The sequence below is a fragment of the Pristiophorus japonicus genome, chromosome 3 (assembly GCF_044704955.1).
Source record: "Pristiophorus japonicus isolate sPriJap1 chromosome 3, sPriJap1.hap1, whole genome shotgun sequence".
NCBI lineage: Eukaryota > Metazoa > Chordata > Chondrichthyes > Pristiophoridae > Pristiophorus > Pristiophorus japonicus.
The window spans coordinates 25259076-25284822 of NC_091979.1; the positions used below are offsets into that span (position 1 = coordinate 25259076).

The 25747-nt window shown below is 47.0% G+C and overlaps 1 protein-coding gene across 1 annotated transcript in view; it reads right to left on the reverse strand.

Moving 5' to 3' along the window:
* Positions 1–626: 626 nt before the first annotated feature.
* The window catches only part of arhgef49 (Rho guanine nucleotide exchange factor 49), a 40928-nt gene continuing 15807 nt past the window's right edge, over positions 627–25747 (reverse strand). The window contains exons 3-7 of the mRNA XM_070873512.1: positions 24311–24479; positions 21381–21595; positions 11155–11773; positions 1984–2129; positions 627–1446 (exon numbers count right to left, since the gene is read on the reverse strand). Of these exons, the coding sequence (XP_070729613.1) occupies positions 627–1446; positions 1984–2129; positions 11155–11773; positions 21381–21595; positions 24311–24479 (1969 nt within the window). The remainder of the gene's footprint in view (positions 1447–1983; positions 2130–11154; positions 11774–21380; positions 21596–24310; positions 24480–25747) is intronic.

Here is a 25747-nt window from a genome sequence, read left to right on the forward strand (position 1 = left end):
CGGTGGTGAAGCGAGATAAACTCGGGGGCAAGGGTTGCCAACACCGATTGGGCGTATTCCTGGAGGTTTCGCCGCGTGGCCCCCCCCACACCCCCTCCCTCCTCTGACACCTCTCGCCCCCGCCCGCCCCCGCGCTCCCGCCATTGGCCGCCCGACCCGTCCATCATGTCGAGGTGCCCCGCCTTCTCGCGGCCAAACCGTAAGCGATCAGCCGCTGCATTACGCGACTGGATGACTCCTTGACTGCCACTCCCAAGAGCCTTTTAGTCCCATCGCCAAGACTTTTATAACTAATTAGCCAACGTGTTTAAAGAAAGTAATTTTTTTTTTTTAAATGGGCCCCAATGATTTCCACCCCTGCCTTCCCCTCACCTTCCCCTCACCCCGGGGGATGAACCTTCAATTCCTGGAGACTCCTGGGAAATCCTGGAGGGTTGGCAACCCCTGTTACAGAAGGATGAGGCTCTGACGCACACCTCACCATCTCCCCCGCCCCCCACGCCCGCCCATTCAGTGACCAGTGTCAGTAGCATTGTTTTTATTTGAGGGGGGTGGAGGGGGGGGGTGAGATGACCCACGCGCCCCCCCCCCCCCAATCTCCCGCCCCGTTCATTTCACCCCAGGGCTCAGGTCCTGCCGTAAGTCGCGTTGATCATGATGTTGGGAAGCGCGTTGCGGCGCTTACGCCACGAGCCCAGATCCCGGGAGTAGCGCTTGATCAGCCGGAACCAGTGGCGGGTGCGGGGCCGGTCAGCGTCCCGGAAGACGAACGCCTCCTTGCGGATGTCCAGCAGCTCGAACGTGTCGTCGCAGTCCGGGTCCGACGAGACCACGCAGTGGCCGAGGGGGATGGGGCGGCGGAACAGGGCCAGCTTGCCGCCCCCCTTGTCCCGGATCAGCACCAGGGCGGCGTCGCGCACCGGCGGCGGAGGCTCCCCCCAGCCCCGCCCCCCCGCCCCGCCCTCGGCCCCGGCCTCCCGGCCCGCGTTGACCATCAGCAGGGCATGGAGGCTCTGGAACTTGAGGGCCCGGCTGCCCTTGCGGGCCCACTGGCCGTCGCTGGGCTGCGAGGACTGCAGCGTGCCTTCCATGGCGCAACAGGTGACCTCCCGGGGCCAGCCCACCGCCTTGAGGGCCACCTCCCGCATCTCCAGGTCCACCGTCTCCCGGTGGCGCCGGCTGTCGCGGCGGAAGGAGCGCAGCGACCAGGCCGGCCCGCCCCCCTCCTGCTTGGTCTTCATGTTGATGTGCTCCAGGTGGGACTCCACCCGGCTCTTGGCCTCCCGCAGGCCCCCGTGGTCCGGGTGGTACTCGGGCGTGGAGCTGCTGATGCGGCTGAGGAGCAAGGGGTACTTGGTGACCCGCTGCAGCGGGGCCATCAGGAAGGATCGCAGGTTCATGCGGCGGAGCGCCGTGTTGTCGTTCTGCGACACGTCCAGGAAGATCCTGCAATGCACGCAACGGAACACTCGGTTAGCCCAGAGCACGTCTGTCCAAACAGCCCCGACTCAGCAACAGCGACTTGTATTTATATAGCGGCCTTTGACGCGGCAACACATTCCCAAGGCGCTTCACAGGAGCGCTTATCTAGCAAAATTTGACACCGAGGCATACCAGGAGAAATTACGGCAAAAGCTTGGTCAAAGAGCTAGGTGTAATGTTTGCACTTGTAGCGCTCTCCTCGGAACTCCTTCACGGCAAACGAGCCAAAGGCGGGCAGAGGAAACGTTAGTCCTCCTCAAGGACATGGCCGCTGAATTGAAATTGAAAAATTCAAGACTGGGATCGGTAAATCTTTGTTTAGGTAAGGGCACTGAGGAAAACAAAGGCGGGTAAATGGAGTTGAGGCAGAGATCAGCCCTGACCTAAGTGAATGGCGGAACGGGCTCGAGGGGCTGAATGGCCTACTCCTGTTCCTACATCCTGTTTCGATGTCATTGTAACCGGGTTCGACAGGGAGTAAAGGGGTATTAGGATTTCTACCTCAGGAGTTCCTTCTCTTTCTCCAAAGTGTTGAGCATGTTGATAGAGGTAGACTGGTGGATGCAGTACGTCTGAAATGCTGGTAGCATGTTAACAAACTCGAGGAACATCTCACCAATGCACACCGTTAGAAAATCCTCGTCGTCCTGGCAACACATTAAAAAGAAAGGACGATTACAAGACAACAACAACAGCAACTTGCATTTATATAGCACCTTTGACGTAGTAAAACCCGAGATCCTTCACAGGAGCGATTATCAAACAACATTGGACACCAAGTCACATAAGGAGATATTATATATGAAATCAGTGAATACTGGAAATCTCAGCGGGTCAGGCAGCATCTGTGGAGAGAAAAACAGAGTCAACGTTTCGGGGAGTGGGTGGGGAAGTGGAGCTTAGACCATGATCAGATCAGAAATGACTTTTAGTGGAGGACTTTTAAGGAGCTCTTTCATAGTGCGCAACAAAAATATATTCCAGTGAAAAAGAAGGGCGGTAAGAGAAGGGATAACCAGCCGTGGATAACCAACGAAATAAAGGAGAGTATCAAATCAAAGACCAATGCGTATAAGGTGGCCAAGGTTAGTGGGAAACTAGAGGATTGGGAAAATTTTAAACAACAGCAAAGAATGACTAAAAAAGCAATAAAGAAAGGAAAGATAGATTACGAAGGTAAACTTGCGCAAAACATAAAAACAGATAGTAAAAGCTTTTATAGATATATAAAATGGAAAAGAGTGACTAAAGTAAATGTTGGTCCCTTAGAAGATGAGAAGGGGATTTAATAATGGGAAATGTGGAAATGGCTGAGACCTTAAGCAATTATTTTGCTTCGGTCTTCACAGTGGAAGACACAAAAACCATGCCAAAAATTGCTGGTCACAGGAATGTGGGAAGAGAGGACCTTGAGACAATCACTATCACTAGTGGGGTAGTGCTGGACAGGCTAATGGGACTCAAGGTAGACAAGTCTCCTGGTCCTGATGAAATGCATCCCAGGGTATTAAAAGAGATGGCAGAAGTTATAGCAGATGCATTCGTTATAATCTACCAAAATTCTCTGGACTCTGGGGAGGTACCAGCGGATTGGAAAGCAGCTAATGTAACGCCTCTGTTTAAAAAAAGGGGCAGACAAAAGGCAGGTAACTATAGGCCGGTTAGTTTAACATCTGTAGTGGGGAAAATGCTTGAAACTATCATTAAGGAAGAAATAGCGGGACATCTAGATAGGAATAGTGCAATCAAGCAGACGCAGCATGGATTCATGAAGGGAAATCATGTTTAACTAATTTACTGGAATTCTTTGAGGAGATAACGAGCATGGTGGATAGAGGTGTACCGATGGATGTGGTGTATTTAGATTTCCAAAAGGCATTCGATAAGGTGCCACACAAAAGGTTACTGCAGAAGATAGAGGTACGCGGAGTCAGCGGAAATGTATTAGCATCGACGGAGAATTGGCTGGCGAACAGAAAGCAGAGAGTCGGGATAAATGGGTCCTTTTCGGGTTGGAAATTGGTGGTTAGTGGTGTGCCACAGGGATCGGTGCTGGGACCACAACTGTTTACAATATACATAGATGACCTGGAAGAGGGGACAGAGTGTAGTGTTACAAAATTTGCAGATGACACAAAGATTAGTGGGAAAGCGGGTTGTGTAGAGGACACAGAGAGGCTGCAAAGAGATTTGGATAGGTTAAGCGAATGGGCTAAGGTTTGGCAGATGGAATACAATGTCGGAAAGTGTGAGGTCATCCACCTTGGGAAAAAAAACAGTAAAAGGGAATATTATTTGAATGGGGAGAAATTACAACATGCTGAGGTGCAGAGGGACCTGGGAGTCCTTGTGCATGAATCCCAAAAAGTTAGTTTGCAGGTGCAGCAGGTAATCAGGAAGGCGAATGGAATGTTGGCCTTCATTGCGAGGGATGGAATACAAAAGCAGGGAGGTCCTGCTGCAACTGTACAGGATATTGGTGAGGCCGCACCTGGAGTACTGCGTGCAGTTTTGGTCACCTTACTTAAGGAAGGATATACTGGCTTTGGAGGGGGTACAGAGACGATTCACTAGGCTGATTCTGGAGATGAGGGGGTTACCTTATGATGATAGATTTAGTAGACTGGGTCTTTACTCGTTGGAGTTCAGAAGGATAAGGGGTGATCTTATAGAAACATTTAAAATCATGAAAGGGATAGACAAGATAGAGGCAGAGAGATTGTTTCCACTGGTCGGGGAGACTAGAACTAGGGGGCACAGCCTCAAAATACGGGGAGCCAATTTAAAACCAAGTTGAGAAGGAATTTCTTCTCCCAGAGGGTTGTGAATCTGTGGAATTCTCTGCCCAAGGACGCAGTTGAGGCTAGCTCATTGAATGTATTCAAGTCACAGATAGATAGATTTTTAACCAATAAGGTAATTAAGGGTTACGGGGAGCGGGTGGGTAAGTGGAGCTGAGTCCACGGCCAGATCAACCATGATCTTATTAAATGGCGGAGTAGGCTCGAGGGGCTAGATGGCCTACTCCTGTTCCTAATTCTTATGTTCTTATTGGTCGACGACCCTTCATCAGAACTGCCGAATGTTGGGGAAGAGCACATTCTTAAGCTCTGAAAGTCGACCCGAAACATTAACTCAGTATCTCTCTCCACAAATGTTGCCTGACTCGCTGAGATTTCCAGCATTTTCTGTTTTTATTTCAGATTCCAGCATCCGGGGTATTTTGCTTTTGTAAAGAAATATTATTTCTAGCTGGGACGGAGATCACCTCTTACAGAAGGTGGGTACTGCAGGGAATGTAAAGGCAAGAGTGATCTCCTGGACTAGTTTCGATCGCCTCGATGGGTCGGAGAGGAATTTCCCAGATTATTGTTCCCCAAATTGGCCTGGGTTTTTAAAAATCTGTTTTTTTTGCCTCTCCCAGAAGATCACAAGGTTTCGGGTAAGGTGGAGTGTATAAGTTGTGATACACAAGGTATCGCAATTGTGTGGGACAGGCTCGATGGACCAGAGGGTCTTTACCTGTCCGTCATTGTTCGTATGTTCGTATTAGCACAGGCTTGGTCAAAGAGGTAGGTTTTAAGGAGTGTCTGAAAGAAGGACTCAAAGGTAGAAACATAGAAACATAGAAAATAGGTGCAGGAGTAGGCCATTCGGCCCTTTGAGCCTGCACCACCATTCAATAAGATCATGGCTGATCATTCCCTCAGTACTCCTTTCCTGCTATAGAAGGGTAGAGAGGTGGAGAGGTTTAAGGAGCCAATTCCAGAGCTTAGGATCTAGGCAGCTGAAGGCATGGCCACCAAAGGTGCACCGATTAAAATGGTGCACCGATGCAAAAGGACAGAATTAGAGGAGCGCAGAGATCTCAGAGTGTTGTGGGGCTGGAGAAGGTTACAGAGATCGGGAGGGACAAGGCATGGATGAGTATTTTAAATTTGAGACGTTGCCCAGAAAGAACAAAACACTTGCATTTATATAGCTCCTTTCACGACCACCGGACGTCTCAAAGCTCTTTACAGCCAATGAAGTACTTTTGGAGTGTAGTCACTGTTGTAATCAAGGGAATGAAGGGATATGGGGATGGTGGAGTTGAGGGAGTGCTGCACTGTTGGAGCTGCCGTCTTTCTCATTGAATGGCGGAGCAGGCTCGAGGGGCCGAATGGCCTACTTCTGCTGCTATTTCTTACGTAATGTGGGAAACCCGGCAGCCAATTTACGAACAAACAAGCTCCCACAAACAGCAATGTGATAATGACCAGATAATCTGTTTTTGTTATGTTGATTGAGGGATAGATATTGGCCAGGACACCGGGGATAACTCCCCTGCTCTTCTTTGAAATAGCATCATGGGATCTTTTACGTTGACTAGAGAGAGCAGACGGGGCCTCGGTTTAAGGTCGCATCCAAAAGACATCACCCTCAGCACTGCACTGGAGTGTCAGCCTAGATTTTTCTTTTCAGTGGAAGTGGGACTGGAACCCACAACCCCTGACTCAGAGGCAAGAATGCCACCCACTGAGCCACAGCTGAGGTGAGCCAATGTAAGTCAGCGAGCAGAGGAGTTGACTGGTGAACGAGACTTGGTGCAAATTAGGATACGGGCAGCTGAGTTTTGGATGGGCTCAAGTTTACACCAGGTGCAAGGTACATCCTAACACTGTCTGACTTCTCCATTTGTTGACCAACACTGATGTACAACTCCCCCGCTCGCTGGGAAATGTGCGCAGGTAGCCATTTTTCAGCGTCATTCTTTGTAGCGAGTGTACAGCATCGCAATCAAGCCAGTCCCTGTCTTCTGAAATAAAAACAGAAAATGCTGGAAATCTCAGCGGGTCAGGCAGCAGCTGTGGAGAGAGAAACAGAGTTAATGTTTCAGGTCGATGACCCTTCGTCAGAACTGGAAAATGTTAAGAGATGTAACAGGTTTTTAAGCAAGTATATGGGCAGGGAAAGGGGGAGGGGAGGAAAGAGCGAAAGGGAAGGTCTGTGATCGGGTGGAAGGCAGGAGAGATTAGAGAGACAAAAGGGATGATGGTGTCAGGCAAAAGGAAAGAAAGAAAGACTTGGATGTCTTTCACGACCACCGGACGTCTTACAGCCAATGAAGTACTTTTGGAGTGTAGTCACTGTTGTAATGTGGGAAACGCAGCAGCCAGTTTGCGCACAGCAAGCTCCCACAAACAGCAATGTGATAATGACCAGATAATCTGTTTTTTGTTATGTTGGTTGAGGGATAAATATTTACCAGGACACCAGGGATAACTCCCCTTCAATTCTTCGAAATAGTGTCATTGGATCGTTTGTGTCCACCTGAGAGAGCAGACGGGGCCTCGGTTTAATGTCTCATCCGAAAGCCGGCACCTCCAACAGTGCAGCGACCCTCAGCACTGCACTGGTGTGTCAGCCTAGATTTATGTGCTCAAGTCCCTGGAGTGGAACTTAAAACCACAACCTTTTGTCTGTAATGGTAATGGGATAAGTTAAGAAACAAAAGATGAGTCTAGATAGGGTGTAAATAGGGAGAATACAGAATCATCAACAACAGCCGTGGGAAAGAGAAAAACACAGAGAAAAAAAATATATAGGGGCAGGGGTTATAGTCTGAAATTGTTGAACTTGAGTCCAGAACATAACATAAGAACATAAGAAATAGGAGCAGGATGGCTGGCCAAACCAAGTATCAGAGAAAGATATTCATCCATACTTCCTTCATCGGAGTGAATTGTCCGTGGATAAAGATTTTATCATATAGGGTGCAAGAGTGGTTATCCCAAATAAATTCAGGTCCAAATTATTAGGAGATCTTCATGACCAGCACCTGGGAATGTGCTTGACCAAGAGTTTTGATGCAGTTAAAACAATAGACAATTTGCAAAGAATGTTTTCTTCATATGGCCTCGCAGAAGAAATTGTATCTGATAACGGGTCGCAATTTTGTACAGAAGAATTTGCACAGTTCATGAGCAGAACTGGTGTGAAACATATTAAGGTTCCACCGTCCAATCCTGTTTAAAATGGTGCAGCAGAGCGCACTGTACAAATTGTCAAAAATAAGAACATAAGAATTAGGAGCAGGAGTAGGCCATTTGGCCCCTCGAACCTGCTCCGCCATTCAATAAGAAATAAGATCATAGCTGATCTGATCTTGGGCTCAGCTTCACTTCCCTGCCCACTCCCCATAATCCTTCACTCAAAAATCTGTCTATCTCCACCTTAAATATATTCAATGACCCAGCCTCCACAGCTCTTTGCGGCTGAGAATTCCACAGCTTTACAACCCTCTGAGAGAAGAAATTTCTCCTCATCTCAGTTCTAAATGGGTGGCCCTTTATTCTGAAACTACGTCCCCTCGTTCTAGCTTCCCCCACTAGTGGAAACATCCTCTCTGCACCCACTTGTCGAGCCCCCTCAGATACTTCAATGGTTCAATAAGATCACCTCTTAATCTTCTAAACTCCAGTGAGTATAGGCCCAACCTACTTTTTTCATAAGTCAACCCCTTCATCTCCAGAATCAACCCAGTGAACCTTCTCTGAACTACCTCCAATGCAAGTATATCCTTCCTTAAATCCGGAGACCAAAACTGTATGCAGTACTCTAGGTGTGGCCTCACCAATCCCCTGTACAGTTGTAGCAGGACTTCTCTGCTTTTATACTCTATCCCCCTTGCAATAAAGGCCAACAATTCATTTGCCTTCCTGATTACTTGCTGTACCTACATACTCACTTTTTGTGTTTCATGCAGGTTCCTCTTTACTGCAGCTTTTTAAATTTCTCTCCATTTAAATAATAATTTGCTTCTTTATTTTTCCTGCTGAAATGAATAACTTCATACTTTCCCACATTATTCTCCATCTTCCAAATGTTTGCCCACTCACTTAGCCTGTCTATAATCCCTTTGCAAACTTGCTTTCCCACCCATCTTTATATCAGCAAACTTGGCTACATTACACTCGATCCCTTCATCCAAGTACTTAATATTGATTGTAAATAGTTGAAGCCCCAGCACCGATCCCTACGGCACCCCACTAGTTACCGTTAGCCAACCGGAAAATGACCCATTTATCCCGACTCTCTGTTTTCTGTTAGTTAGCCAATCCTCTATCCATGCTAATATATTACCCCAACCCTGTGAGCTCTTATCTTGTGCAGTAACCTTTTATGTGGCACCTTATCGAATGCCTTCTGGAAGTCCAAATACACCACAACCACTAGTTCCCGCTTATCCACCCTGCTCATTACATCTTCAAAGAACTCCAGCAAATTTGTCAAACATGATTTCTCTTTCATAAAACCATGCTGACTCTGCTTGACTGTATTATGCTTTTCCAAATATCCTGCTACTGCTTCCTTAATAATGGACTCCAGCATTTTCCCAACGACAGATGTTAGGCTGACTGGTCTATAGTTTCCTGTTTTCTGTCTGTCTCCTTTTTTAAATAAGGGGGATTACATTTGTGGTTTTCCAATCAGCTGGGACCCCAGCATCCAGGGGATGTTGGTAGATTACAACCAATGCATCCACTAGCTCTGCAGCCACTTTTTTTAAGACCCTAGGATGCAGGCCATCAGGTCCAGGGGACTTGTCCATCTTTAGTCCCATTATTTTACCGAGTACTGTTTCTTTAGTGATAGTGATTGTTTTAAGTTTTTCCCTCCCTATAGCCCCCTTGATTATCAATTTTTAGGATGTTTTTAGTGTCTTCTACCGTGAAGACTGATACAAAATATTTGTTCAAAGTCTCTGTCATTTCCCTGTTTCCCATTATTAATTCCCCAGTCTCATCCTCTAAGGGACCAATGTTTACTTTAGCCATCCTCTTCCTTTTTATATACCTGTAGAAGCTCTTACTTTCTGTTTTTATATTTCGTGCTAGTTTACTCTCATACTCTATCTTCCCTTTCTTTATTATTTTTTTAGTCGACCTTTGCTGGTTTTTAAAAAATTCCCAATCCTATGGCCTTCCACTAATCTTGGCCACTTTGTATGCCATTGTTTTCAAATTGATACCATCCTTTACTTCCTTAGTTAGCTATGGATGGTTCTCCCTTCTCTTAAAGTCTTTCCTTATCACTGGAATGTATTTTTGTTGAGAGTTATGAAATATCTTGACCAAGAATAATCTAGGCCGACACTCCAATGCAGTGCTGAGGGAGTGGTGCACTGTCGGAGGTGCAGTCTTTCAGCTGAGATGTTAATCCGAGGCCCTGTCTGCTCCCTCAGGTGGACAGAAAATATCCCATGACACTATTTCGAAGAAGACCTGGCCAATATTTATCCCTCAATCAACATAACAAAAAAACAGTTGACCTGACCATTGTCTCATCGCAGTTTGTGGGAGCTTGCTGTGCGCATATTGCCTACCACGTTTCCAACATTACAACAGTGACTACAGTCCAAAAGTACTTCATTGGGATATTGTGAAAGGTGCTATATTAATACCACACTCGACCAGCTCCGTTGGGCGGGCCACATTGTTCGCATGCCTGACACAAGACTCCCAAAGCAAGCGCTCTACTCGGAGCTCCTGCACAGCAAGGGAGCCCCAGATGGGCAGAGAAAACATTTCAAGGACATCCTCAAAGCTTCCCTGATAAAATGCAACATCCCCAACGACACCTGGGAGTCCCTGGCCAAAGACCACCCTAAGTGGAGGAAAAGCATCTGGGAGGACGCTGAGCACCTCGAGTCTCATCGCCGAGAGCGTGCAGAAACCAAGCGCAGGCAACGGAAGGAGCGTGCGGCAAACCAGACTCCCCACCCACCCTTTCCTTCAATAACTGTCTGTCCCACCTGTGACAGAGACTGTAATTCCCATATTGGACTGTTCAGCCACCTGGGAACTCACTTTTAGAGTGGAAGCAAGTTTTCCTCGATTCCGGGGGACTGCCTATGATGATGGTGATGATATTAATGCAGGCTCTTTCTTTTCAAGTCTTGGGGCTAGACTTTCCTATGAGCCCTTCAACGCCCGGTTGCTCGCTCAGAAAAACCGCTAACGTTTGGTGAGGAACGCTGGTGAGAATTTCCACTTTTAAGTTTAAACTAATTCAAACTAATCGCCCGGCGAGAAAATGGGCCCTGCACATTTATTGTCGGTGATTTACTCGGCAGTTAAGGGGGAAACTAAGTAAAATGGGCGGTTCTTACCGGAATGGACGGCAAGTATTTAAAATTTAGGCTGCAGTTGGGCCTAGGGAAGGGGGAAAAACTTAAAAAAAATATTTTCAAAAAAAAGAAATAAAAACTTAAAAAGCACTCCCAAGTCACTTTTATACCTAATCGCCATTTTAAAATGGAAAAGAAATTAAATAAAGAACCTTTAACTTACTTTTCTTTGCAGAGTGCTCGCCTACCACCCCCGGTTAAGCAGCTTTCACAGGGCGGTTCCCTCGGCGATCTGGACGGGCTTCCGTTGAGGCCAAACTTATCGCCCTGGCGATTTTTCTTGCCGTTGCACGTCGGCGGTTTGGTCCCGGCGGGCGTGTTCAGATTTGGGCGCTACCATTACGGGGGAAACTTTCGCCAGGTGGAAAAACAGCGGTACCGCCGAGAAAATCGCCGCGAACCCGCCGAAAATGATAGGAAAATCTAGCCCTTGGAGGTTACACACAGAGAGAGAGAGAGAGAGAGAGAGAGAGAGTGGGTTATCTGGATGTTCTGCTCACCTGATCAAAGGCCTGCTCGGTGGAGTCATGCAGCCGCTCCAGAAACTTCTCGTTGACCTCAATGAGTTCCTGTATGTTGCTGAAGACCACGGCTAGCTGCTCGGGGGTGAGGAGCGCGGCCGCCTGCATGGGAAGGTGGAACTCCTCCTTGATGATGCGCAGGTCCTCGCCGTAGCTGTTCTCCGTGTTGACGAACTCCAAGATGGCCTCCTTGCGCTCCCTCCGCCGCTTGCCGCACCCGCTGCACAGGTTCTCCCGGCGCTTGGCGGCGGCCCTGGGCTCGGCCTCCGACACGTCCCGCTCCCCGCAGTCCACGCAGGGCCGGTGGGCCACCCAGGCCTGCACCGAGCGGGCCGTCTCCCCCACCCGGCTCTTCCACTTCTTGGCCATGGCCGGCCCGATGCCACTGTCCGCCCGCTCCACCTCCGCCGCCTTGCCCTTCCTCGCCCGCTCCTCCTCCTCGTCCTCCCGCTCCTCGCCCCGCTCGCTCAGCCCGACCACGCCGCTGTCGGTGCTCAGGTTGCTCCAGCGGTGCTTGGTGCGGTGGCCGGAGCCGGCTCCCGGGTGGGCCTCCCTCGGCCGCACGCTCAGAGAGGGGTCGGCCGTCCTGCCGGACGGGCTGGAGGGCGGATCTGTGGTATCAGAGATCGGAAAAGTACAGTCGTTATTAGACCTCGTGACGCCTCGTATACAGAAAGGGAACAATGGAAGTACTGGGCTATATTGATCACTGACGCTGTGGTACCAGTGCGGCAGTGACTGACACAACAGCATGAGATATTAACACGCACCGTCATGGGATGCCAACACGCACCGTCATGGGATACTAACACGCACCGTCATGGGATACTAACACACATCATTGGATACTAACACACACCGTCATGGGATACTAACACACATCATTGGATACTAACACGCATCGTCATGGGATGCCAACATTCACCGTCATGGGATACTAACATGCATCATCATGGGATACTAACACGCACCGTCATGGGATACTAACACACAGCTTCATGGGATACTAACACGCATCATCATGGGATATTAACATGCATCATTGGATACTAACATGCATCATCATGGGATACTAACATGCATCATCATGGGATACTAACACGCACCGTCATGGGATACTAACATGCACCGTCATGGGATACTAACACGCACCTTCATGGGATACTAACACGCACCATCATGGGATACTAACACGCACCATCATGGGATACTAACACGCACCGTCATTGGATACTAACACGCAGCTTCATGGGATACTAACACGCATCATGGGATACTAACATGCATCATCATGGGATACTAACACGCACCTTCATGGGATACTAACACACACCGTCATGGAATTCTAACACGCACCATCATGGGATACTAACACGCAGCGTCATTGGATACTAACACGCAGCTTCATGGGATACTAACACACATCATTGGATACTAACACGCACCGTCATGGGATACTAACACGCACCATCATTGGATACTAACACGCATCATCATGGGATACTAACACGCACTGTCATGGGATACTAACACGCACCTTCATGGGATACTAACACACATCATTGGATACTAACACGCATCATCATGGGATACTAACACACGCCGTCATGGGATACTAACACGCATCATTGGATACTAACACGCATCATCATGGGATACTAACACACACCGTCATGGGATACTAACACGCATCATTGGATACTAACACGCATCATCATGGGATATTAACACACGCCGTCATGGGATACTAACACGCATCATTGGATACTAACATGCATCATCATGGGATATTAACGCACATTGTCATGGGATACTAACACACACCATCATGGGATACTAACACGCATCATCATGGGATACTAACACGCATCATCATGGGATACTAACACACATCATTGGATACTAACACGCATCATCATGGGATACTAACATGCATCATCATGGGATACTAACATGCATCGTCATGGGATACTAACACACACCGTCATGGGATACTAACACGCATCATCATGGGATACTAACACACACCGTCATGGGATACTAACACGCATCATCATGGGATACTAACACACACCGTCATGGGATGCTAACACACATCATCATGGGATACTAACACGCATCATCATGGGATACTAACATGCATCGTCATGGGATACTAACACACATCATCATGGGATACTAACACGCATCGTCATGGGATACTAACGTACATTATCATGGGATACTAACGCACATCATGGGATACTAACACACACCGTCATGGGATACTAACACGCATCATCATGGGATACTAACACACACCGTCATGGGATGCTAACACACATCATCATGGGATACTAACACGCATCATCATGGGATACTAACATGCATCGTCATGGGATACTAACACACATCATCATGGGATACTAACACGCATCGTCATGGGATACTAACGTACATTATCATGGGATACTAACGCACATCATGGGATACTAACACGCATCATCATGGGATACTAACACGCATCATCATGGGATACTAACGCACATCATTGGATACTAACACGCATCATCATGGGAGATTAACATGCACCATCATGGGATACTAACACACACCGCCATGAGATAATAACACACACAATCGGAATAAGAATGTGTGGTATCATAAAGTAATAAATGGGAATACTTTAGAAACAAATGGATGTTTAATTATAACTAAATACCCTGGGGATGAATCTAGTGATAAGCTCTCACCATTCACAGTAATTACTCCTACACTCATGTTCTCCTCTCAATATCAGTTAAAATCTCCTCCAATTTTTCTTTTTCTACATTGATTTTGGAGGGTCAGGATGGCAAACGACACAGTTAGACATGGATCAGAACCATCCATCAGCACACTCGCTAGAGGACAGTGCCTCCCGCAGCAGACAACCTCCAGGACAAAAGAACATAAGAAACAGGAACGGGAGTAGACCACTCGGCCCTTCAAGCCTGCTCCGCCATTCAATATCATGGCTGAACTTTGACCTCAACTCCACTTTCCCGCCCAATCCCCATATCCCATGATTCCTTTAGTGCCCAAAAATCTATTGATTTCAGTCTTGAATATATTCAACGACTGAGCATCCACAGCCCTCTGGGGTAGAGAATTCCAAAGATTCACAACCCTCTGAGTGAAGAAATTTTTCCTCATCTCAGTCGTAAATGGGACTGGCAAGATTATAACTGCTCAACCATTGGTGGCCGTGCCTTCTGTTGCCTGGGCCCCAAGCTCTGGAACTCCCTCCCTAAACCTCTCCGCCTCTCTACCTCTCTTTCCTCCTTTAAGACGCTCCTTAAAACCTACCTATTTGACCAAGCTTGTGGTCATCTGATGTAATTTCTTCTTTTGTGGCTCGGTGTCAAATTTATCTGTTTTGTCTCATAACACTCCTGTGAAGCATCTTGGGACGTTTTACTACGTTATAGGCGCTATATAAACACAAGTTGTTGTTGTTTCAATGCGATCACCTCTCATTGTTCTAAACTCCAGAGAGTATAGGCTCAGGCGATCATTTTTCACGGACGTGCCACAAGAGGGAGTCTCAGAAAGTTATACGAGTTGAGGGGGGCGGGGGGACTGGGAGTGGGGGTGTGGGGGGGGGGGGGGTGGCGGGGGAATGGGTCGGGTGTCAAATTCCAGCCAAATCCTCTCGTCATCCAACACCCATCAGTAGAGAGCAATGGGACGACCGGTTGGCTTCTCTCCACCTTAGTTCAGTGTATTGAGGCCAGTTGTCGCACCCCTTCTGCCTGAGATTAGCCAGCTCTGCACAGACCAGGGTTGAACCTGGGTCCTGTCCGGTCTGTATGACTCATAAGAAACATAAGAAATAGGAAGAGGAGTAGGCCATTTGGCCCCTCGAGCCTGCTCCGCCATTCAATAAGATCATAGCTGATCTGATTGTGGCCTCAACTCCACTTTCCTGCCTGTTCCCCATATCCCTTGACTCCACTATAGTTCAAGAATCTGTCTCTCTCCGCCTTAAATATATTCAATGACCCAGCCTCCACAGCTCTCTGGGGCAGAGAATTCCAAAGATTCACGACCCTCAGAGAAGAAATGCCTCCTCATCTCCATCTTAAATGAGCGACCTCTTATTCTGAAACTATGCCCCCTAGTTCCAGATTCCCCCGTGAGGGGAAACATCCTCTCAGCATCTGCCTTGCCAAGCCCCCTCAGAATCTTATGTTTCAATAAGATCATCTCTCATTCCTCTAAACTCCAATGAGTATAGGCCCAACCTTTCCTCATAAAGACAACTCTTTCTTCTCTGGAATCAACCTCATGAACGTCTGACATGCCGACTATGCAGGTATATACCACCTTCAGTAAGGTGTGGTCTCACCAATACCCTGTACAGTTGTAGCAGGACTTCCCTACTTTTATACTCCATCTCGCTTGCAGTAAAGGCCAGCATTTGCCTTCCTAATTACTTGCTGTACCTGCATGTTTTTGTGTTTCATGTACAAGGACCCCCCGGTCCCTCTGTACCGCAGCATATTTAAATAATATTCTGCTTTTCTCAGCAACTACCTGTAATATATAGCTCCCCCTAGTGGACTACGGTGGTAATGCGACTGCTGCTGTAAATACAATAAAAGTCACATGATGTGTTGGCGCCATCTTGTTGTCTGAGTGTGTTGTGATGTTGTAGAGAATATATCACTTTGGTGACGTAGGTTAAGATTTCTGGGTTCCCTAGCTGAAATTTTTGTTGCTGGATCATCCAGCCAAACAACAGAGCGATTTTGAGAGGTTCTTTGTTTTGCAGCACAACTAAAAATCCAAGGTAAATTTCAAGCATACTGTTGACATTGCCAGAGTCCAGATGGCCGTGCTATGGGAATAATAGGATGCTTGGGTAAGTTCCATCATGACCGAGAGACATTCGAAGCGTATGTGGAGCGGCTCAAAATATTTTTCACCGCAAAGAGTATCCTCGAAGTCCCCGAAGATGAAAACCCTAGCCGGGTGGTTTTAGACTGAAGCAGGCCCTGAGGTGTATGAAACCCTGAAAAATGTGCTTGTTGCCATCAAGTCGAAAGACACGCCACTGATGGAGATTCTAACCAAGTTACAACAGCACTACAGTCCTGAGCCCCTGGAAATTGCTGAAAGTTATTGTTTTGGAAAGGAGATCAATTCATTGATGAGGGTATCAGCAAGTACATTGTAACTTTAAAAAAGCTATCCATTCACTGTCATTTCAAAAACTTTCTGAACCGAGCATTGCGTGACCGCATTGTTCGTGGGATGAAAAATGAAGCAAACAGAAGAAAGTTGTTGACAACCCCTAACTTGACTTTTGATTTAGTTTGTCAGACAGCTACGTCAATGGACATGGCCGACCACTACTCCCGAGAATGTTGCGCCATTTCCAGACGTCAGACAACCGAGGTGAATCTCTAGCAGGTTAAAAGTAAAAGGCAGTTGGGCCTCACCAAGGTAACAGTGCATTGAAGTCCTGCTATCGGTGCCTGGGACAACGCATTGCTCACAGCAGTCCATATGTGAAGGCAGAGTATTTCTTCTGCAAGAAAACTGGGCATTTTGCGAAGGCATGCCAATTGAAGAGTTAACCAATGTTCAATACTAGAAGTGGCGATCGTCAGAGACAACATAGCATTGAAGAGAAGCAATAGGATGAGGAGGTTCTGGAGATACACGTCATCAGGAGCACAAAAGTATCTAACAACGGTTCATGAAGCATCATCATCCAAGTAGACATTGCAGCTACCGGGATACCCATGGAAATTGACAATGGTGCATCCGTGAGTGTAGTACCGGAATCGTTATATCTCGACAAGTTACATGATTTTCCACAAGGCTACTCAGGAGAGCAAATCCCTGTGGTAGGATGTATCACTGTTCTGGTGAAATACAAGGAACAGTTTCAGAGCTTGCCTCTCATTGTAGTGGAAGGAGACAAGCCTGCCTTGATAGGCAGAAATTGGTTGGGATCACTGAAGCTGGATTGTAATGAGATTTTTCGTATTGAAATGAGATTTGCATCGAAGGATGACATCATCAAGCAGTATCGGAAGGTGTTCCATGAAACAGGCAGTCCGATCCAAGACTTCAAGGTGAGTGTCCCAGAGTACAGAAGGACTCAAGGAGAAGGTTGAGCAAGAACTTAAAAGACTAGAAACTGTGAAAACATTGTCGCTAAGATAGATCTAAGTAATTGGGCTACACCCATTGTTGTTGTACCTAAGTCAGATAGTGATACTGATGCTATGTCCAGGTTGCCATCCCCATCACAAGTTACACCCAATATGGAAGAAGTGTTCTATTTTTTATACATTGATGAACTGCCAGTCACAGCTGAAGAGATTGGTAGAGCAACCAAACGTGACCCAGTTATGGTAAAGGTGTATGATTAGATAGCAAATGGCTGACCAAACCAGGTATCAGAGAAAGATATTCATCCATACTTTGTTTGTAGGAATGAATTATCAGTCGATAAAGATTGTATCATGTGGGGTGTAAGAATAGTTATTCCAAATAAGTTCAGGTCCAAATTATTAGGAGTTCTTCATGACCAGCACCTGGGAATGTGCTTGACCAAGAGTTTTGCATGCAGTTACTTATGGTGGCCAGGTCTAGATAAAGATATAGAGTATATTGTTAGTCATGTACAACATATCAATCGGTAAGCAAGAAACCACCATCAGTACCATTACAGCCATGGAAATCATCTCCCAGGGTGTAGAAAAGATTACATGTAGATTTTGCTGAGCTAGAAGGACAATGATTGTGATTGATAACCATTCGAAGTGGGTAGAGATGTTTCCGATGCGGAAAATAACAACAAGTAAAACACTAGACCATTTGCGAAGATTGTTTTCTTCATATGGCCTCCCAGAAGAAATTGTGTCTGATATTGGGCCGCAATTTTGTTCAGAAGGATTTACCCAGTTCATGAGCAGAAATGGTGTGAAACATACTAAAGTTCCACCATACCACTCTATTCAAATGGTGCAGCAGAGCGCACAGTACAAATGGTAAAACGTGCCCTCATCGAGCAAATGTTGGCTCCATAGCCAAAGAAACAACCATAAATTGGCAAATTTTCTGATTACTTATCGTAATACTCCTCATACAACCACTGGTAGAACACCAGCAGAGTTGTTTCTCAAACAACAGCCACAAACCATGTTCTCGTTGTTAAAGCCAAACTTGGCAGAGTCAGTAGAAGAGAAACAATTAAGACAGAAAGATAACCATGATAGAGGTAGAGTAAGAGAGAGAGAAGTATGAAATTGAATCAGAAGATGAGAGTGAAGAACCATCACCATAAACGGTTAAAGTGGTTACCAGGAAGAATAGTGAAGATATGTGGTCCTCGCACTTATTTGCTCAAGATGTTTGATCATGGATAGGTTAGGTTTGTTCATATTTTATCTATAGATGTGGAAGGAGTTGAAAGTTGGAATGATTCGATTATTTCTGATGAGTCAGATAGTCTTGTTACAAGTAGAGTACCAGTAGCAAATCCTACATCAGATGTACTAGAAACAAGTCCAAGAGAAAGTCAGAGTTTAAGTCTGAGTCCGAGTCAGGCAGACAAACAGTCTGAAGTTGTAGAGAGTTCAAATCAAGGGCATCCCTTGGAGAAAAACTCTCCTCAGGCTCAGCCTAGAATGAGTCTAGGTTTGACACCATGTTTGGAAGATTCTGTTTGAGAGCGAATGTATTCTCTTTGAAACAGAAAACCAGTGGTTAAGTTTGATTTGTAAATATGGTAAAATAAGTCCATTCTTTTGTTGGGTATAACCATGCAAGTTATGTATAATGATTATTTTGTTATGAATATATCTTCATTAAGGAGGGAGAAGTATAATTTTATATAGTGCCCTCTAGTGGACTACAATGGTAATGCAACTGCTGCTGTAAGTACAATAAAAGTCACATGATGTGTTGGAACCATCTTGAGTATGTTGTGATGAGCATCTTGCGATGTCAAAGAGAATATATCACACTACCCTGTCAAGTCCCCTCAGAATCTTATATATTTTAATAAGATCACCTCTTATTCTTCTAAACTCCAATGAGTATAGGCCCAACCTGCTCAACCTTTCCTCAGAAGACAACCCCTTCATCTCAGGAATCAACCGAGTGAACCTTCGCTGGACTGCCTCCAATGCAAGTATATCACTCCTTAAATAAGGAGACCAAAACTGAGCAGTGCTCCAGGTGTGGTCTCACCAATGCTCTGTACAGTTGTAGCAAGACTTTTCTGCTTTTATACTCCATCTGCCTTGCAATAAAGACCTACATACCATTTTCCTTCCCAATTACTTGCTGTACCTGCAGGCTAACTTTTTGTGTTTCATGTACGAGGACACCCAGATCCCTCTGTACCGCAGCATTTTGTAGTCTCTCTCCATTTAAATTACATTTTGCTTTTCCTTTGTTCCTACCAAAGTGGATAACCTCACATTGTCCCACATTATACTCCATCTGCCAAATTTTTGCCCATTCACTTATCATATCTAAATCACTTTACAGACTCTTTGTGTCCTCCTCACAACTTGCTTTCCCACCTAGCTTTGTATCGTCAGCAAATTTGGCTGCAATACACTCAGTCCCTTCATCCAAATCATTAATATAGATTGTAAATAGTTGAGGCCCCAGCATTGATCCCTTTCAACCCTACTAGTTACAGTTGCCAACCTGAAAATGACCCATTTATCCTGACTCTCTGTTTTCTGTTCGTTAGCCAATCCTCTATCCATGCTAATATGCTCAGCACCACACCTCGTGGTCACTTCACTAACTGAGCCATTGGGCGTGGTGATGTGGTGGTGCACATGCACAATTGACCCCTTCACTGGAACGGCCAGGAATCAGGGCCTGAGGTGCCGAGAGATTCCCTGTGTTTCTCACCATCCTACCCCGCTTACCCCCCATGCTCTGTGATATGGAAATCACATCATACAGCTCGCACCCTCGCCTCTGAGCCAGAATGTTGTTCGAGTCCCACTCCAGAGACTTCAGCACAAAATCTAAGCTGGAACTCCCAGTGCAGTTCTGAGGGAAGGTGCCATCTTTCAGATGAGACTTGAAACCCTGGCTCCGTGACCCCTCTCAATTAGATGATTTTGCCTCTCCCAGGAGATCACATGGCTCCGGTTTGGGGTGGAGTGTAGAATGTTTCAGTGTAAGGGGTGTTGCAGTTGTGTGGGGCGGACTGGTTGGGCTGGATGCTCTTTGCCTTTCCGCCATTGTTCATAGGTTTATATGTAACTATCTGGACTGCTGACCGAGGGCCGTGTGGCTCTTTGTCGGCCGGTGCAGACACAATGGGCCGAAATGGCCTCCTTCTGCGCTGTAAATGATATTGGTTGAGGCATAAATGATGGCCAGGACACGGCCTTGCTCTTTTTTGAATTAGTGCCACGGGATCTTATGATGAGAGAGTGTGTAGAATGGGCCTGTATTCTCTGGAGTTTGGAAGAATGAGAGGTGATCTCATTGAAACATACAAGATTCTGAAAGGGCTCGACAGGGTAGATGCTAAGAGGTTGTTTCCTCTGGCTGGAGAGTCTAGAACTAGGGGTCATAGTTTCAGCATAAGGGGAAGGCCATTTAAGACAGTGATGAGGAGGAATTTCTTTACTCAGAGAGTTGTGAATCTTTGGCATTCTCTGCCCCAGAGAGCTGTGGATAAGAACATAATAAGAACATAAGAAATAGGAGCAGGAGTAGGCCATACAGCCCCTCGAGCCTGCTCCGCCATTTAATACGATCATGGCTTATTCGCTCACAGACTCAGGTCCACTTCCCTGCCCGCTCCCCATAACCCCTTATTCCCTGATGCTGAGTCTCTGAGTATATTCCAGGCTGAGATCGATAGATTTTTGGACTCTAGGGGAAATCAAGGGATATGGAGATCGGGCAGGAAAGTGGAGTTGAGGTCGATGATCAGCCATGATATTGAATGGTGGAGCAGGCTCGAGGGGCCGTATGGCCTACTCCTGCTCCTAATTCTTATGATCGTTTACATTCAGCTCAGTTTAACATCTCATATGATAGAAAGGCAGCGCTGAGCTCCCCTCAGTACTGCGCTGGAGTGTCAGCCGAGATTTTGTGGCGCGGGACTTGAGCCCGCCACCTTCGGAGTCACGGGGCGAGAATGCTGCACCTTGAATTCCGGCACCGTGGTGTTTCGCTCCTACTCACCGCCGCCGCTGTCCTTCTCTTGCCGCCTTTTCTGGCCGAGGCCCCAGGCAGCTGCGGCTATCCTCATCTCCAGCTGCTTGCGCTTGACCGCGTCGGCCGGCATGGGGTCGCTGAAATGGGGGCGCAGGCGGCACTCGCGCTGGGCCTTGGCCGTCTCCGTGGTCCCGTAGGCCGCGTCAGAGCTGGAACGGCGGCAGCCGGGGAGGGAATGCTGAGAGAGGCAGGTCGGGAAAAGTCATGGCGGGGTGGGGGGGGGGGAGTGGGAATGGCAGAAAAAAAAAAGATAAAAATTAACCCCACATTTATACAAACCTAAAAACACAGGGCTAGATTTTCCACTTTGCTTGCTAGCGCCCAAAAAATAGGCGATGTTCCAGCCTTAGCGATGTTTCAGCCTTCATGATTGCTGGACCAGCGCCCATTTTTTGGATAGCGACTTTCAGGTTTAAATGGGCGGTCCCTAATTCTAAGATCATGCCCTCTAGTTCTAGTCTCCCCCATCAGTGGAAACATCCTCTCTGCATCCACCTTGTCAAGTCCCCTCATAATCGATAAGATCGTCTCATGAAAGGTCATCGACCTGAAATGTTAACTCTGTTTCTCTCTTCCCCACATGCTATCTGCCCTGCTGAGTGTTTCCTAAGAACATAAGAAATAGGAGCAGGAGTAGGCCACCTGGCCCCTTGAGCCTGCTCCGCCATTTGACTCCCTTATCACTCAAAGATCTGTCTATCTCTCTATTCCAGCGTTTCCTCTTTTTCTTTCAGAGTTGCAGCATCCACAGTATTTTGCTTTCGTAATGGAACTGCTGTGTTGAATCATTTCAGGCCATTTTCACCACCACCACCACAATGCCACCACCAAATACACCGTCCCCTCAGTACTCAGAAGGGACCGCTTCCTCCGCGACATCCTGGTCCACTTCTCCATCACCCCCAGCACCCCCTCCCCTTCCCGCGGCACCTTCCCGTGCAAGCGCAGGAGATGCAACACCTGCCCTTTTTACCTCCTCCCTTCCCATTGTCCAGGGCCCAAATACTCCTTCCAGGTGAAACAGCGATTTACCTGTACATCTTTCAATTCAGTATACTGTATTCGATGCGGCCTCCTCTACACTGGGGAGACCAATTGTAGATTGGGTGACCGCTTTGCGGAGCACCTCTGTCCAGTCCGTAAGCGTGACCCCGCGCTTCCGGTTGCCTGTCACTTTAATTCTCAATTCCACTCCCACTCTGACCTCCCTGTCCTTGGCCTCCTGCACTGTTCCAATGAAGTTCAATGCAAGCTCGAGGAACAGCACTTTAGGCACTTTACAGCCATCCGGACTCAACATTGAGTTCAACAATTTCAGACCATAATCACTGACCTCATTTTCTCAGGTAGCAATTATTGGTAATGATTCTGCTGTTGCCATTTACACCTCCTCTGCACCCATCTTTTGTTGCTTTACTTGTCCCATTACCTCTCCGTCAGCCTTGCACCATCATCCCTTTTGTCATTTAATCTCTCCTGTCTTCCACCCTATCACAGACCTTCCCCTTTGATCTCTCTCCCTTCCCCTGCCCCCCACCTCCCTGCTTATCCTGTCTCTGTAAAAAACTGTTAAATCTCTAACTTTCATTCAGTTCTGATGAAAGAAAGGTGATCGACCTGAAACGCTAACCCTTGTTTTTCTCTCTCCACAGATGCTGTCTGACCTGCTGAATGTTTCCCAGCATTTTCTCACTCCTGGCTATCCGTAATTCTATATATAAACCCCCTGCACCCCTCGGTTAGATTCCAGTCTGTAACTCACTCCCGGGTATCCATTATTCTATAAATAAACCACCCGAACCCCTCGATTAGATTCCAGCCTGTAACTCACTCCTGGGTATCCATTATTCTATATATAAACCACCCAAACCCCTCGATTAGATTCCAGTCTGTAACTCACTCCCGGGTATCCATTATTCTATATATAAACCCCCCGAACCCCTCGATTAGTTTCCAGCCTGTAACCCACTCCCGGGTATCCATTATTCTATATATAAACCCCCCGAACCCCTCGATTAGTTTCCAGCCTGTAACCCACTCCCGGGTGTCCATTATTCTATATATAAACCCCCTGAACCCCACGATTAGATTCCAGCCTGTAACCCACTCCCGGGTATCCATTATTCTATATATAAACCCCCTGAACCCCACGATTAGATTCCAGCCTGTAACTCACTCCCAGGTTTCCATTATTCTATATATAAACCCCCCGAACCCCTCGATTAGTTTCCAGCCTGTAACCCACTCCCGGGTGTCCATTATTCTATATATAAACCCCCTGAACCCCTCGATTAGATTCCAGCCTGTAACCCACTCCCGGGTATCCATTATTCTATATATAAACCCCCTGAACCCCACGATTAGATTCCAGCCTGTAACTCACTCCCAGGTTTCCATTATTCTATATATAAACCCCCCGAACCCCTCGATTAGATTCCAGCCCGTAACTCACTCCCGGCTATCCATTCTCCGACGATACAGTTTTTCCTCGCCTCATGTCTGGGTCTGTTGCGGACTAATCGATGGGAGATTGATTGCTGTGATTATTCAACAAATCCCATTATCGCTGTATCGTGGATGGTAGAAGGCAGACTAGGTGGCCCTCGCTCTCTCCTCGTCTAGCAATTCCTGTGTTGCCACGTTCCCACTATTGCCTCTCTCAAGAGTTCATCCATAACACAATGCGTCAGTCAGCTTCCATACAACTGAACGTCTAGCGAGAGCACTGTGCTCCTTCAGATCACAATAAAGAGTGGAATTAGCCACAGACAAACTTCCTCATCTTATCACCACCCCCGCCTCCCCCCGCCCTTTGTCCGTGAGGTAAATCTTCGGTTCCTCTAGTGCTGCCTTGCCTCACACTCAAAAAGCAATAAAGAACCAGTTTATTTACACAGTCGGGCTGCCGAAGAACCCCAGCAGGCTTCCTGTTGCAGTCGCTGCTGCTGCTATCCAGGGTTGCCGTGGAAACCGGGCCTGATTGATTGTCCTGTTCATTGGCGGTGATGTCATCCGACTCCTGGTGATGGGATGATTGGAGGGCTGCAGCATCTGCAGTGCAGCTGTTAACGGAAGCACAACGCATTGATCAGAGCAAAGTCCCATCGCCGAACCGTTTAACTGCAGCCTTTTGAGCACGCTGGCCGTACAGTCAGTCCTCGCACACAAATACACCGAGGAAGGACTGGCTGGGCTGGGGTTGTTTTCAGAGAATCGTAGAAACATCACGGCGCGGACAGAGGTCATTTCGGCCCATCGTATCCTGTGCCGATCGAAAAAAGAGCTGTTCGGCCTAATCCCACTTTCCAGTTCTAGGTCCGCTACCCTGTAGGTTACGGCTCTTCAAGTGCACATCCAAGTGCTTTTTAAATGTGGTGAGGGTTTCTGCCTCTACCACCCTTTCAGGCAGTGAGTTCCAGACCCTGTCCATTCTCTGGCTGAATTTCTTTTTCCTCATCTCCCCTCTAATCCTTCCACCAACGACTTTAAATCTATGGCCCCTGGTTATTGGCCCCTCTGTTTCTTTGCAACAGAGGAGGCTGAGGTGTATAAAATCTATAAAAGCCTCGATGGAGTGCATAGGAAGGACCTACTTCCCCCAGCAGAGGGGCCAATAACCAGAGGGCATAGATTTAAAGTCGTTGATATCAGTTTTTACGGTAGAGGACACTAACAATATTCCAACAGTGGATAGTCAAGGGGCTATAGCGGGGGAGGAACTTAACACAATCACAATCACTAAGGAGGTGGTGCTCAGTAAGATAATGGGACTAAAGGCAGATAAATCCCCTGGACCTGATGGTTTGCATCCTAGGGTCTTGAGAAGTAGTGGCAGGGATTGTGGATGCATTGGTTGTAATTTACCAAAATTCCTTGGATTCTGAGGAGGTCCCAGTAGATTGGAAAACTGCAAATGTAACGCCCCTATTCAAAAAAGGAGGCAGACAAAAAGCAGGAAACTATAGACCAGTTAGCCTAACATCTGTGGTTGGGAAAATGTTGGAGTCCATTATTAAAGAAGCAGTAACAGGGCATTTGGAAAAGCAAAATTTGGTCAGGCAGAGACAGCATGGATTTATGAAGGGGAAGTCATGTTTGACAAATTTGCTGGAATTCTTTGAGGATGTATTGAACAGGGTGGATAAAGGGGAACCAGTGGATGTGGTGTATTTGGACTTCCAGAAGGCATTTGACAAGGTGCCACATAAAAGGTTATTGCACAAGATAAAAGTTCACGAGATTGGGGGTAATATATTAGCATGGATAGAAGACTGGCTGACAAACAGAAAACAGAGAGTCAAGATAAATGGTTGATTCTCTGGTTGGCAAT